The sequence below is a fragment of the Aethalodelphis obliquidens genome, unplaced genomic scaffold, assembly GCF_003676395.1.
Source record: "Aethalodelphis obliquidens isolate GAN/ISIS:26980383/991018 unplaced genomic scaffold, ASM367639v1 scaffold22, whole genome shotgun sequence".
Taxonomy (NCBI): domain Eukaryota; kingdom Metazoa; phylum Chordata; class Mammalia; order Artiodactyla; family Delphinidae; genus Aethalodelphis; species Aethalodelphis obliquidens.
Window position 1 is genome coordinate 2771424 of NW_020837966.1, and position 13708 is coordinate 2785131.

The following is a 13708-nucleotide window of genomic DNA, read 5'->3' on the forward strand; positions in this document are numbered from 1 at the left end:
CCATGTCGCTTGGAAGCAGCCGTAGACAACATGTAAACAAACGTGGCTTCGTTCCAATATTTATTATGGACGCTGAAGTGTGAATTTTGTATCACATTCCTGTGTCATGAGATACTCCAGATTTTTTTTCCTACCATTTAAAAATGTAAAAGCCATGTTTAGCTCACGAGCTGTACAGAAGCAGGTGGTGGGCTGGTTTGGCCTTCAGGTCACAGTTTGGTGACCCCTGGTCTAGACTAGAACCTGGCGCTCTTTCCTTGGCATTTTTCCACTGTCAGAGGTTTTCGAGCCCTTCGGAACACTAGGGGGCAGCTCAGTGATGTCTTCCAGAGTGTTCACTAAGACCTTAGCCTCTGAAACACATCAGGTTGCTTTTAATTACTTGTTTGTTACACTTACTACCTCAGCACAGAGATAGGCAGGAGCCAGGGCCCCAGCGTTCTTCATGCTTTATGGACCACAGTCAACGGGAAGCCACACAGCTGTGCACAGAACAGAACATCCCTGCCCCGCACAGTGCCCGGCCCAGAGCAAGTGATCAGCAAACACCAGTTACTGTTACTCTTTAAGTGCATGATCCCATTGCCTCACTATAGATGGGCCATGTTTAAGTGCCTGTTTTTATCCGTAGCTAGAGTGTAATGGGAACATCTTGAGAGAGAACTGAGATTTTATTTTAAATGTTGATGGCAAGCAAAATTTCCAATCCTTTAGGCGTTTGTATATGGTGGACAAAGTCTTTGCCAGGGATGAGTTTGCATCTGGTCAGGTTCATATTCAGTCAGTGTTCTCAAGTTCAGGGATGCCTCAGTTCCCAAGAGTGCCTGGCAAGTGGTGGCAGGGTCTTGAAAAGGGACATGCGGGTGGGCCCGATATGCAGAAAGACACGCATAGAATAGGACCATTTGGATGTGTGGGGAATGGGATTATTAGTTTCTGGTGAAAAATGACTTTTTTTAGTACTCTTTTATGAAGTGAATTCCATAAACATAATTAAGGTGCCATCTGACCTACATGCATCTGTTGTCCACAGAGGCAGAAAGGTGTAGTGCAAGGAAAAAGCCTTAAGGCTGGAAAGGGCTGGGCGTGTGACCATGGCGAGGTCACCCAAACTCTCTGGGCTTTCATTTTGTCCACAAGATGCAGAGTCACCCTACATGATCCTATTGTTTTTTTTCTTCAGCTCAGAGGAAATGTTTTTAGATGTAGGAAATTAATGAAAAGAGTATTGATTTCAGAAGAGAGCTATCCACATAAATCATTTGTGGCCTTTTGCCTTAGTGCCAAGCTCTTTTCTCAGTGAGCATACTTATGGCAGTGCTGGCTGTATGACTCAAATGGGAAGTTCCCTTGGCCAAGCTGTCCGTCTTATTCATTCAAGGTACCAGGGAAATCCCTCTCTAGTTAGCCAGCAGCTTGCGTTTCTGCCCCTTTCTCTGATTCCACGCTCAGGGGAGCGACAACCAATATATCAAGTTTCTAGTAGGAGTTGCAACAGTTAGAAAAAAACAAAAAGCCTAGGTTAGCCTTTACTCGGAGATACGGATGTGCGTCTCAGCCTTTGAAGTGAGGGGAAACTGAAGCTAGGTTATTTCCTGAGTACCAGATGACACCACACGATGACTTTGATATAAATGTTTTAAAAATCTAAATTGAAATGCTCGAGCTCCTCCCGATTTTTCCATTGCTGACAAAGACCACTCAGACAAAATCCCAAGCAGAGTCTCTATTTTCCTATGGGTATTTCGGAGACCAGCTTGCCAGTTCTCACTTGTTCCATGCGTATGGTAAGCCTCTGAAAAAGGGACCTGGGTTGAGGAGATTTCTTTGGGAGAAAGACTGGCCCTTAAGGCTTAATTTTGGTTGCTCCTTCGCACCCTCTGGAGATCTATAGAGTCTCCTGTGGCCTTTGTTTTCCCCTTGGCCCCTAGCTGTTATTCCAGGTGATATTTCTGATTTGAGCAAATGGGAGTCTGTTGTACACTTACTTCTAAGAAATTAAAAGTTTCTTTACTTAAAAAAAATGTTCCCTCCTAAGTTGGAGCAGACAGCTGTTCCTGGAGCCATTCTCTGGAACATGGGACCGAGGCCTCAGAGAGGATGGGTGGGGCAGGTGCTCGGCTGACGGCTGGCCCACTTTTCCAGAGTTGTGGGAGAGCGGGGTCCCCGGTGGGAGTCCTGGACGTGCACATCCTTATGCCCCGTGAGCAGGCCCACTCACCCCTGTCATGTGCACTCCTCTTGTTACAACAGAGGGGAAGCCGGCCCAGAGAGGTCTCTGTGGAAGGCCCTGGCTCCAGGCTGGGCTCTGGTCCCTCCACCAGGCAGCCTGTTTCTTCTCCTCCACGTCTGGATTATTAAATATGTTTAGCGGTGTAGTTGCTTTGGAAGAATTACCCTTGGCCTTCCTGCTGAAATTAGTTTATCCAGCTTAATGAGATCAACAATTGCAGCCACGGCCCTGCCTCATTCATTACTCTAATTGCCGATGTAAGATGTGCAGACTGATAGCAGTTCTATTAAGCACATCCATTTTCATGTGGCCAAACAGGTGTTTCATAAGGGATTTAATGCCCTCTCCCTAGACTTCAGCAGCAGATGTTAGGTAATTTTTTTTTTTTTTAAATGTTCTCTTTTTCCGTTTGGTTTCTGCATGAGGCAGACAGTGAAATGCTTGAGCTTCGGTCTGTAAATCTAAAAATCTAGCGCCAGATAATGTAAAGGAAAGCACGTGCATAAAGGCCCAAGGGCCTGGCCCTGCAAGGCAAGAGCGATGAATCAGCCCAGACTATATACTGTTCTATTAGCCGAAGATTCTGGCCGTTCCCACAAAGTCAGGCCCGGGGTCATTCATTCTGTCCCCTCACCAGTCCTTAACACTTCCTCCCTGGGAGAAGTGTTTGCCCAATTTAACGTGATCTGTGCTGCCGGAAAGTTCCATCCAGCCGTGAACCTGAAAGCACTTGTTTGCTCCATCATGATCAGACCTCTCCTGGGAAGGTATATCCGGGAGGCCATGTCTGACTGTGCTGCCTCAGCTTGTCCCAGAAGCAGGGACACCAGGCTCCTCTGGAACAGCTCACAGCTGGAGCCAGCTCCCCCAGGGTGGGTCATGTAGGTTCAAGCTAGGTGTGGAGGATAAGGGCTTCCTTCCTTCTCCTGGGTCCTTCCTATGGGTCCAGTTATGGAAAAAGATGTCATTCCCCAAAGCACCCCTGCATGTGTCAGCTAGGTGACTTCTGAATACTTTCCTTCTTTGCATTAATTTAGCTGCGCTTGCACTCGCTGATAGCAGATAATCCAGATTTAAAGTGGGTTAGGTTTCCTTGGATTGGTTGGCTTCCAGTGGAAAGTTATTATTTTAGGGTTTTTTTTTTTTTAAAGAAAAGAATTTATAGAGTCAAATGTTGCAAATTTGTCTCTATAACTAAGACTTTTCCACCATCACAAATTTTGAAAGCAAAAATAGTACTGACAACTTGGGCAGAGTAGAAAATAGTTCCCAGCTAAGCACTAGTTTTGTCTTCTGTCAAGATCTTTTCTGAAAATCCCTTACCGAGGCAGTTTCCTGTGAGAAGGAACCAAACCCCAGCTGATTGCCCCAGCAGTGGCCAAAGTTGGCTTTATTTACCCTGAAAGCGTTGATGGCTCTGTGTGCGTGTGCGTGTGTGTTTCGGGAATATATAATGAATGTGCATTGGCTACTGTTGTCTGATTTGAAGCTAAGTAAATGTTTAATTAAATGTATAGAATGCTGTCTCTAATGTAACCCTCTCTCCTTATTAGATTCTCTTATTAACCCACTCCTACGAGACCATCTTATTTCTTACAGATGAATGATGCTATGGGATTTGAATTGCCCTGGGTGTATTTTGTCAGTCTCGTCATCTTTGGGTCATTTTTCGTACTAAATCTTGTACTTGGTGTATTGAGCGGGTAAGCTACACCTCTTTCATCTTGAAAGCGGAGTCCCGAGGACAGTTGCCAAGACCACACAGGCTTTGCTAGATGGGGGCCGCCGGGTGGGTGCCAAGCATTTTATGTGTCCTCCAAGATACTTTCTTTTCTGCTGAGGCTTCCCAAATCAAGATGTTTCCTGGAACCTTACCAGCCTTCATGAAAGAAAGCTATAGGATAATTATTGACCAGAAATTAATCAGCGTTGTCACTTGGGATTTAAATTGTTGGCATTGCTTGCCCATTTGTCCTAAAAGAAGATACATCTATAATTGTGTTATTGGCCTGGATCCAGATATAATGCCGATTAATTGGTACAAAACAGTAGCTAAATGATTTTTGGTAGGTCGCGTTTGTAGGCTTCAGCAGCAGAACCTGTCCTTATTGAAAGAACAAAAATGGAAGGCCCTTGGCGGCGTCCCCTTCTAGGAGCACCAGTCTTTAATCAAAGCCCTAGTGGTCCAGCAGCTGTTCTTGGGGCTCTGCTCTTTGGCAAATGGATAACTGATAACTAATCTCCTTACATTTTACAGGTAAATGATGCGATAGGATGGGAATGGCCATGGGTGTATTTTGTTAGTCTGATCATCCTTGGCTCATTTTTCGTCCTTAACCTGGTTCTTGGTGTCCTTAGTGGGTAAGCAGTTGGATCCGTGTTCCACATTCTGCTGCTGCCGTGTGTCAGGCGGCTCTGCGTGTCCCCCAGCTGCTCCCTGCGGCTCTCTCTGCATGCATGTGGACTCTGATGTCCCCTCTGTGTGTTGCTTTTGGACTAAACTGTGATTCTTTCTGCTTGTGTCTGTCTGTGAGATTCTGTGTTTCTGATGCTTGCCAAATACTATTAATTTAATGGAACCGTTTCTCCGAGGCCAGTCACGTTAATATGCCAGTGTGTAGAAGTAGATTAAAAGTGAGTAAAAGGATTCCCAGCCTTGGTCTCCCCCAGGAAAGGGCCTTTGTCTTTTGTGGTTTTCTTCCCATTAGTACATAACCTGGCCCTTTTTACCTGCAGTGTATCATGATGATTTCCAGTGGTGTTTCAGATTTCATGGGAAAAGAGAAATAAGCCTAGATTAGCACATAAATACCGAATAGTTTCAAACTCTCACATCCTTCAGATCGGGATCGTTTCTTAGCTTGATTTTCTGCTGCTTTCACTGTGAGAATGCTCCCTTCAATTCATTTTTAATCTTAACTTGTAGAATCTGTCTTTAATGCAGGGTAATAATCAGCTTTTGCACCTAAATTGCCTATGGCCTTATCATCGTCCATGTCACTCAGTCACCAGTTTTGAAATTTCATCTTGTTGACCCCCTTGGCTCGGTGGATTGACAGGGGGTTCGCTGGAGACTGGGTCAGGAGGGGGGCTTCGCCCTGCCTGTAGTTGCCATCCCAGAGCCCTTCTGGGCAGCTCTGCGTCCTCCCCATCCCACAGACACCCCGGACAGGGGAGTACCCCAGAGAAGGGAACCAGGGCTCTCCAGACTCTCAGAAGCAGAGCCAGTATATAGCCATTGCCGGGGCGGGGGCGGGGCTGGGAGTGCGACCGAGGCCCAGGAGGTGCCCATCTCCCCAGAGGAGCGTCTGTCGCGCCCTGAGCTCAGACATCCTCAGGAGACACTGTTGATAGGCTTCATTCCCAGTGAGTTTATCTACTCCTCACTCACTCTATCTGTGCCTTTCCAAGCTTGTATCTTGGGGGAGGTGATGTCTTCGTGTAATGCTGAGTCACTGGAGAGACCTTTATCGCATTTTTCTCAACACTGCCTTTTCCAGAGCAGAAAGCAGAGCTAGTGATCCATCTCTGCTTCCTTTCCTCATCTTCCCTCTAACCCACCCTGCCTGTTTTCAGGGATAACACGTTTAGAATTCTCCTTGACCGAGCGTGGTCACTTTTACACCATGGATGTACACTGTCCTGTGAAGCCCTGTCTAGAAATGGCCCTGGAGCCCGTGCCCCACAGTGAGGGGAGTAGGGACTGAGTTGGGGGTGTGACAGCTCACCCCCTGCCCCCCACCTCAACCAAAGCTTCCTTCTACAGATAAATGGCTCTTTGAGCCTCATGTTCTTTCACTTAAAACCTTAAAAGTGCCTTCCTCCTAGTGACCCGCCACGGCCGTAGGTTAGTGTCGGGATGGTAAGGGTGGAATGTATCCCTGGAGAAACAGCATCGTGTTGACTTTACCACAGAAACGGCCCGTACAAGGGTAACAGCAATTCTGTTGCGAATTCCTGGCACCCCGTGCCTCCTAAACCCAACTAAACTGAGGCCGTGGAGGCGATTGATCTTAACAGTGCCAGTGACATGCCTTATCTCTGCGCTCCCAGAGCAGGAACATCACCCCTGCGTGAAGAGGCAGCTTGAAAAGGAAAACGGGGAAATGGGAGGGAGGGCCTCCTTGTTAGATGGTGGGTGTTAAATATGCACCCCGAGGGGGGTGGTGCCCAGAGCTGGAGGATAAAAACAGGCGCACACCATGGTGGAACGGCCAGCGTACTAAAATATATTTTGGGGAAAATAGTAAGTAATTTAAAAACAGTTTTGAATCAGAACAAAACTAGATCCCTTATGAAGGAGAGAGCAAATGACACGTGAATTTTTACAATAAAATCCGAGATTTCGCAGCAGTTTTCAGTCCGTTCCATGATGTGGGGCTGCAACTGACTCTGCACCACCTGTAATACCACTTGGGTAGGAAATGCTAAGCCGTGCTCTGTGTAAAGGAAGTCTGCAGAGCAGAGTCGGGCATCCGCGTTCGCTAATTCGGTCAGCTTTTCCTGAGTTCCTGTTGAGTGCCCGGCCCTGGGCCAGAAGCCGGGGTGCCAAGATGTCGAAGACACAGATGGGGGCCTTGTGCTCAGACAGTCATTGTCTCGGGCGTGGGGAGGAAACTGTTGTCAGGCAGTGCAGGATGGCCAAGCTAGAGTAGAGGTGGAGACGGAGCGACCGTGAAAGCTGCATGTCTGTGAGCTGGATCTTGAAAGATGATAAGGTGTCTCTGGGGGTGGGGGTGGAGAAACCGGAGAAGGGGCTGCTCCCACCTCCCCTAACAATTAGTTACCCAGGCTCCTCTGCCTGGGTTCTCCTCCTTGACTTTCCCCCAAAGCAACACAAAATCCAGATGGGTCATTTGTATTCATTTTCTTGTTAAAGAAATGTAATTTTTTTTTAAATTTTAGTTTTCGTCTTAGGATTCTTCGCAATTCTTTTTAGGGGACACTGGAGGGAATATAAAAAATGTTTTAAATGTTTTAAATAAATATTAAAAGGAAGACAACTTATGTCGCATAGCCCCTTAGGGACCATCAGACCAACACAAATGTAATTCCGAAAGGCCCAAATTAAAAAGTTCTCCTGTTTTAGACACTTAAGACCGTGCTGCTGCTTTCTAATGAAGAATCATTATAAGATGCTGTGTGTCTTTAAGTCTGTTAACCATTTGGAAATATTTGTTGCTCCTCCTTTTTTTTTTTTTTTTTTGCACACTTGTTCTTGGTGTTGGTATGTTTTTAAAGCATTAAGATTGATGCTTTGGGAAAATCTTTGCTTTTACGCAGACCGTTCTTCTCAAGGTGAGTGCGAGGTTCACGAACTGCACGCCCGGCGTAGCCAAACGTGATCCTGGATGAAGACGCTTTTCTCTGGTGCTCATGCTCTGTGGGAGGAGCCGAGAATATCTGTAACTAGAGTTGTGATTTCACATTAAGTCGTCATTAAGGAGATGGTCCCATTTTGACAAGGCATTGGAAAGACTGTCTCGATTAAGTCTACAATTCAGACTATGTCTGTTCTCATGGTGGCTTTGATGATTTTTCACTTTTAAAATTGTTCACTTAACCCTTGTCCCCGTTGAGGTTTTCGTCCGTAGATAGGTAAAATAAGAGAACACAGTGGTGTTTCCGCGCTTTGTTTCTTTAGAATCACTGCCAGATTCCTGGGGGGGAAGTGGTGGTCATGGACAGTGGGCTTGTGTCTTCACCTGCAGGACACACCTGATGCCAGGCACACCTGTGGTAAGGTAGAGGGCCCTCTGAGCCGCTGTGGTGTGGGTCAAACCCCCAAGAAGGGACTGATAGATGAGAAGGGAACTGGAAGACCTTGCTTCTGGTCCTGCCAGTGTCACCCGCTAACTCTGGGACTTCACTTAGGAGCCCTGAGCCTCTGTCTCTTGATCCCTCAAATGGGGAAGATGCTCCCGTGCTGCCCCTCCCGCCGTAGGGTAGGTGGCTTTAGGTCAGCTCATGAATGTAGAAGTGCTTTGAAAAATATGTACTATAAAGAATTTTACTCATTGAATCTATCTTTCTCTTAAATCCACGGACCTCCTCCCAGTCCCCTCCCTGGGTGAGGTGGGAACAGCTGAGAGGCTGTTTGGAAACTATGTGAAGTGTCCCATTTTCTGGATTTCCCAGGAAGTGACCAAGAGAAACGAGCTATGTACACACAGTAATACTGTACTCGGTGCCCCCGCAAGAGGAGGCCGTGGAGGTTCTTTGTCAGCTATAAAGTATGATGCGGCTGTAAATCATGATTGAGGTTACGTCTGACAGTGATTTCTTGGCACAAATAGAGGGGCATGGCATTTCTGTAACATATGGTTAAACACTGGCTTTAGAGTCGGATAGTCAATACTTGACTCTTTGCTCTACTTTTTACCAACTGTGAGATCTGGTGAAATGACCTACCTCTGAGAGCCTCACTTTCCTTGTCTGTGAAATGATGTTAATAATATTCACCGTGTGGAGTTGCGTGAGGATTCAGTGAGCCGAAGAGTGTAGAGAGCTTGGCTATCGTTATGGCGATAGTTTGAATAAGAGTATATAAAACGGGATTTGGTGCAAGAAAAATCTGATCAAGTCAGTTCTTTTAAGCTAATTTTTTTCCCCTGTGACCAGGCCTATAGATTGGGTTTAATTTGCATGACTCTCTTACTCAGGAGTTAATAAACGAAGTATTCTCTACTGCTCTTTGCTTTTAGAGGATCTAATGTTCAAAAATGCTATCAGAGGTGCGGGAAGGTACAATGAAGATGAAGATATTTAGAAGCTGGTAAATCGTAGGTCCTTGTTGAGGAAGGATTTGATTTGCCTTTGTCTTTGTTTCTGCCAAAGAAAGACTAAGGACCCATGATGCCTAGACAGGTTTTGATGTCTGTTAGATGGATTTCTCCTAAGAAGTTTAGATAATCTCTGATATTTATTATAGTGGCAGTCATATCCCCGGCACTTAGCAATGGCCGGAAAGAGATTAGATAGAAGACCCTTAAGAGATTAGTGTAATATAACCCAGACTTCGATGCATCTGTTCTCTGTCGGCCTTTGAAGTCAGGCCCCACATGCCATTGTTCATAGTATATCCAAAGGGCAACTTTAGGATCCTATGCTATGAATGTTTTCTCTGTTCGGTTGTTTTTAATACTGTTGTCTTGGTGCCTGGATGTTCCTTGCCAAAAAATGTTTAAAAACTCTATTTTCTTTTATAAATTCAGTATCATACTATGAAGGTTCTTGAATTATTTACCAAACTATGACCAATGTTGAGATGGACCTCTATCCTAATCACTTTTTTAAAGGAAAAAAGTAATTTCATCTCCTAATCCTTAGACTTGATTCACATTTGTCCAGAACATTCCATCTTTCTTCAACCCATTTGGTTTCTCTTTAATCCACAATAATTGGGGGGAAAGGATGCTTGGTGATTGGTTGAAAGTGTTGGGATAAAAAACCTAGACAAAGATTCAGGCATGGCTACTCTACCTACCTGTGTTACTGTTGGTATAAGGAAGTGGAGACGGGTGGTGTTGGGGGGCGGGCACTGTACTGAATAGGTTCAGGTTTGGGAGGGCATCATAATTTACACCCTGGCCCATTAAATTCACACCATTATGAGCCATGGTCAATCGGGGATTGCCTCTAATTTCCTCCCCTTGAATGTTGGCTCAGCGGGCAAAGCGTACCAGGTAGATGGTGGTGTTTGCTTGAGGAGACATACCTTCTCGGAATAGGCATTCATGTAAATTATTCATGACTGGGATTAGAATTAGCTCTCATTAAATATTTGACCAGCATCTGCTGACAAAAAATAAACAACAGAATTTCTTCCTGTACATAAACATATCTACATCTTAGAAGAGTAGTTGAATTGCTTGCAACGTTGAAAGGGGTATAGTTAGGTAATGGGATAACCAGGCTCTCAGCATGGTTGGTTACCACTGTTTTAGAGAATAAAATTATATTGAGTTAATGAGTTAATTCCATATCTTGACCAACACACTAAGAAAGCACCCCGAGATCTAGTCCAAAAACAAAGGGACAGTGGAGGGTATTTGTAGATAGTTCTTACAATTAAAAAAAAAGATTTTCCTGTGCGTAATTAGTGATGATCAGGCTACCAGAATTCCAGACACGTTTAGCTGGATTTGTCTTTGGTTTGACTAGACCCATAGGTGAAAGAGTTGTCCATACAGTTGGAGGTCTCTTTTCTTGAACTTGGAAGTAATGTCGGGAGTGGGGTTGAAAGCTGAGGGAGAGATCTGTGGTCCTTTAGTAACTTCACATGGTTTGGTTTTGGTAGAACAAGAAATTAAGCCCCACTTCAGCTTTACGTGGAAGAATGCTAAATTTCCTTTTTCTAATAGAGAACCGTGTTAAACATTTATATATACTTTTAAGCGCTGAACTTTCCTGTTGCAGAGTTAAGATGCTGTCGGGGGTGGCTGACAGGTGGATGCGGGTGCGGTAGGTACGGTGGTACCTGAATGAAGCGCATAGGCTGGTAGCCACACCTGACGTTAACAAGTGAGCGGTAACCTCTCTGCCGCTGGCTCGAAGCGACTGTTTCCATAGAAATGGCTGTTGGGATCAGTGGAAATGAGGTAAGTGAAAGTTTTCGCTGATCCTTGTTTCCATCAAGCTGACGCCTGTTCCCCTGGCAACAGCAGTGGACAGCAACCAGGCACTAGCAACAGATTCAGGAGAGCTCTCTCACTTGTCAGCTGTGGCTATCATCTATTCCTAACCGAATCCTTTTTTATAACACTTGGCAAAAACCTCTGAGGACCCAGGAGGCATCTCTGGCCACGTGTGCCCTCCTGAGCACCCACTTTGCCGATGGAGAGCTCTGCACTGAGCGAATTCATCATCGTGCTCTCATGCAGAGCTCAGCTCTTCATTAAGCCTCTGGTACCTTAATGGTTGAAATTAAAGCCATAATTTTCCTGTGTTCCCTATTCCGCTGGCGGCATTAACAATCACTGTTACTTCTGCAGTGAAGGGTTGTTTATGAGTTTAATAATTTGACTTCTGTGATTGCCCTGAGGCGCTACTGTCAACCTTATGCCAGTCTTTTTTTTTTCCTTCTGTGTAATACCTCTTACAGGCTGGTAAAATTGCTTACGGAAATCAAATATTGGTATAGCAGGACAGCTCAGTATAGCAAGACCTTTATGTCTGGGATATAGGGAGCTCTTCTTTATTAAAGTTCAGCAGTTGTTCCTTTCCTGGAACATTTTAATATTTAAGCAGATTATGCACCCAAGGCGGAAGTATCCTTCTCCCGTATGAGACAGTGTTTGCAGGTCCCACAAAGCAAAGGAGAGCTGTCATTATTGCCCTCGTGTGTAAGGTAAGAGTGTGTGCGGAGAGGCACAGAACGAGGTGTTGGGTGCTGTCTGGTGTTAAACCCTTAAAGATACTATTTTAAAAATATTTTCTCTGAAACAAAATGAAACTCTGAGACTCAGAGCTGTTATCTCTGAGAATCGAATGAAAATATGGCTCCACAGCGTTACGAGAATTTAAATTGGCTGTGTAAGAGAGGACTGAAAAAATGGTGAATTTCCTGTCTTGGAGGGCTTTCTGAATGCCTTTGTTCCCAAGAATCTGGATGAGGGCAACTATAATAATTGGAGGGCTTTCTGAATGACTTTGTTCCCAAGAATCTGGATGAGGGCAACTATAATAATTGGCTTGGAGGCGATATTTAGGACTAACCCTGTACCACTGGATCGGGTTCAGTGCAACAGACTAATAAACAGAAAATCTTGCTCGATATTTTTTTCTCTCTCTTGGACTTCTTAAGAAAAAAGGACTTACTCATTCAATGAATATTTTTTGTGTGCCTACACAGTGGTTTCAGTGGTGAGACAAAGCAGAGTCTTGTCTTCGTGAAGCTTGTATCTCATGAGGGAGACAAAAATTATAAACTTTTATAAGTTCTTTGAAGGAAAGGTGCATGGTGCTGTGAGAGTGTTTAACAGGGAGAACAAATGTCTAGGGGAAGCGTCCTGGAGGAAGAGAAGGACGAACGAATAGCCATCATATCCAGGCAAGATGGGAGAAGACGCCCAGGGAGGGTATTACGGTCAAGGAGAAACCCATGCGAAGGCCCGACAGTGGGAAGGAACAGAGGGCATTGGAGAAACTGAAGAAAGCAGGGTGGCAGGCACTCGGGGGGCTGGGAAAGGAGGGCGAAGAAAAGAAGACAGACTGGTCAGCAGAGCCCAGATCACAAAGGTCCTTCAAGATCACATCACAGATTCTGGTCATTAGCTGAAGGGTAAAGGAACCCACTGATAAATTTCAAGCCCAAAGTGATGTGATTTATATTTGTGTTTTATAAAAATTACTCTGCTTTCTGATGTCTTCAACTTACCTTAAAATACTTCAAAAAATATAAGATAACTGGATGGATAGAGGGATGGTTAGATAGGAGCTAAAGAAAATGTAGCAAATGTTAATTATGGAAACTAGGTGGTAGGCATATGGCTGTTCACTGTGTAAGTCTTCCTACTTTTATGAACATTTGAACTTTTTTCTTAACGTTGGAAAACTTCAGCATATAAAAATCACTCTGGCTGCAGTAGTATGAATGGATTGGATGGATGCAAACTGGATGTGGGGAGACCAATTTAAGGCTATTGTAATCCTCTTCCAGCCACAATATAGTAACAGTGCCAGAATGGACCTTTTACTATAAACAACTATAAAACTGGCGAAAATATATGAAGCAGTGTTTTTTGTTTTTGTTTTTCAGAAGATGGAAATAGGCAACACAGGACTGGGTTCCTTAGGAGGAGGGAAACACATCCAGTAAGTGCCACAATTGTCCTGGCTGTCTGCCTGGAGATGCTTTTAGAATTGTGGCACAGGAGGCAGAGCCCAGAGGAGGACAGTGGTCTATTTGCTCGAGAGGCAAAGAGCAGAGTTTGAGAGGCCGAGACAGCTGGGATTTTCAGGGCAGGGTACTGGAGAGAGAGAGGTATGCAGAGAAGGGGCTCCGGAAAGCTGAATAGGGAGTCTCTGAAATCTTTGACTGTATACTAAGCTGCTATGTGCCAGTTGAATTTATTGGTAGAGAACAGCTACTACAAAGCTGTGAGCTGCTGGAAATCTCAGTGTTGGGAGACAGAGGGATTCTGACCAGCTGGAATAGATTGACGTTGATGATACATTGGACATTCAAGTGAGACCTCGGAAAGGCCAGGCATTACGGGTAGGGTTACCTTAGCCCTGGAGTAAGAGCCACTCTAGACCTACCCCAGTCTAGACCTGCAAATCTTATAAACAAGCTTCAAAAGGATCAGGACAAGTGGCTAACTTAACACCTGCCAAAACAAGTCAACACCCATTAAAGGAAGACACCAAACCCCCAGATGTTCCCCAAATGTTTCCCCACATCATTAAATTACAGGACATTGAAAGAAGCAGGAAAACGTGACCCATAATCAAGATGGAGTGGGGGCGTCAATA

The 13708-nt window shown here is 45.0% G+C and overlaps 1 protein-coding gene across 2 annotated transcripts in view; it reads left to right on the forward strand.

Moving 5' to 3' along the window:
• CACNA1D (calcium voltage-gated channel subunit alpha1 D) overlaps positions 1–13708 on the forward strand; it is a 317329-nt gene that overhangs the window by 178331 nt on the left and 125290 nt on the right. The window contains exon 8 of one of the 2 annotated variants that reach the window (XM_027121102.1): positions 3833–3936. In XM_027121102.1, coding sequence (XP_026976903.1) covers positions 3833–3936 — 104 coding nt within the window. Of the gene's footprint in view, positions 1–3832; positions 3937–4490; positions 4595–13708 lie in introns of both variants that reach the window. The other variant, XM_027121103.1, reaches the window with a different exon arrangement.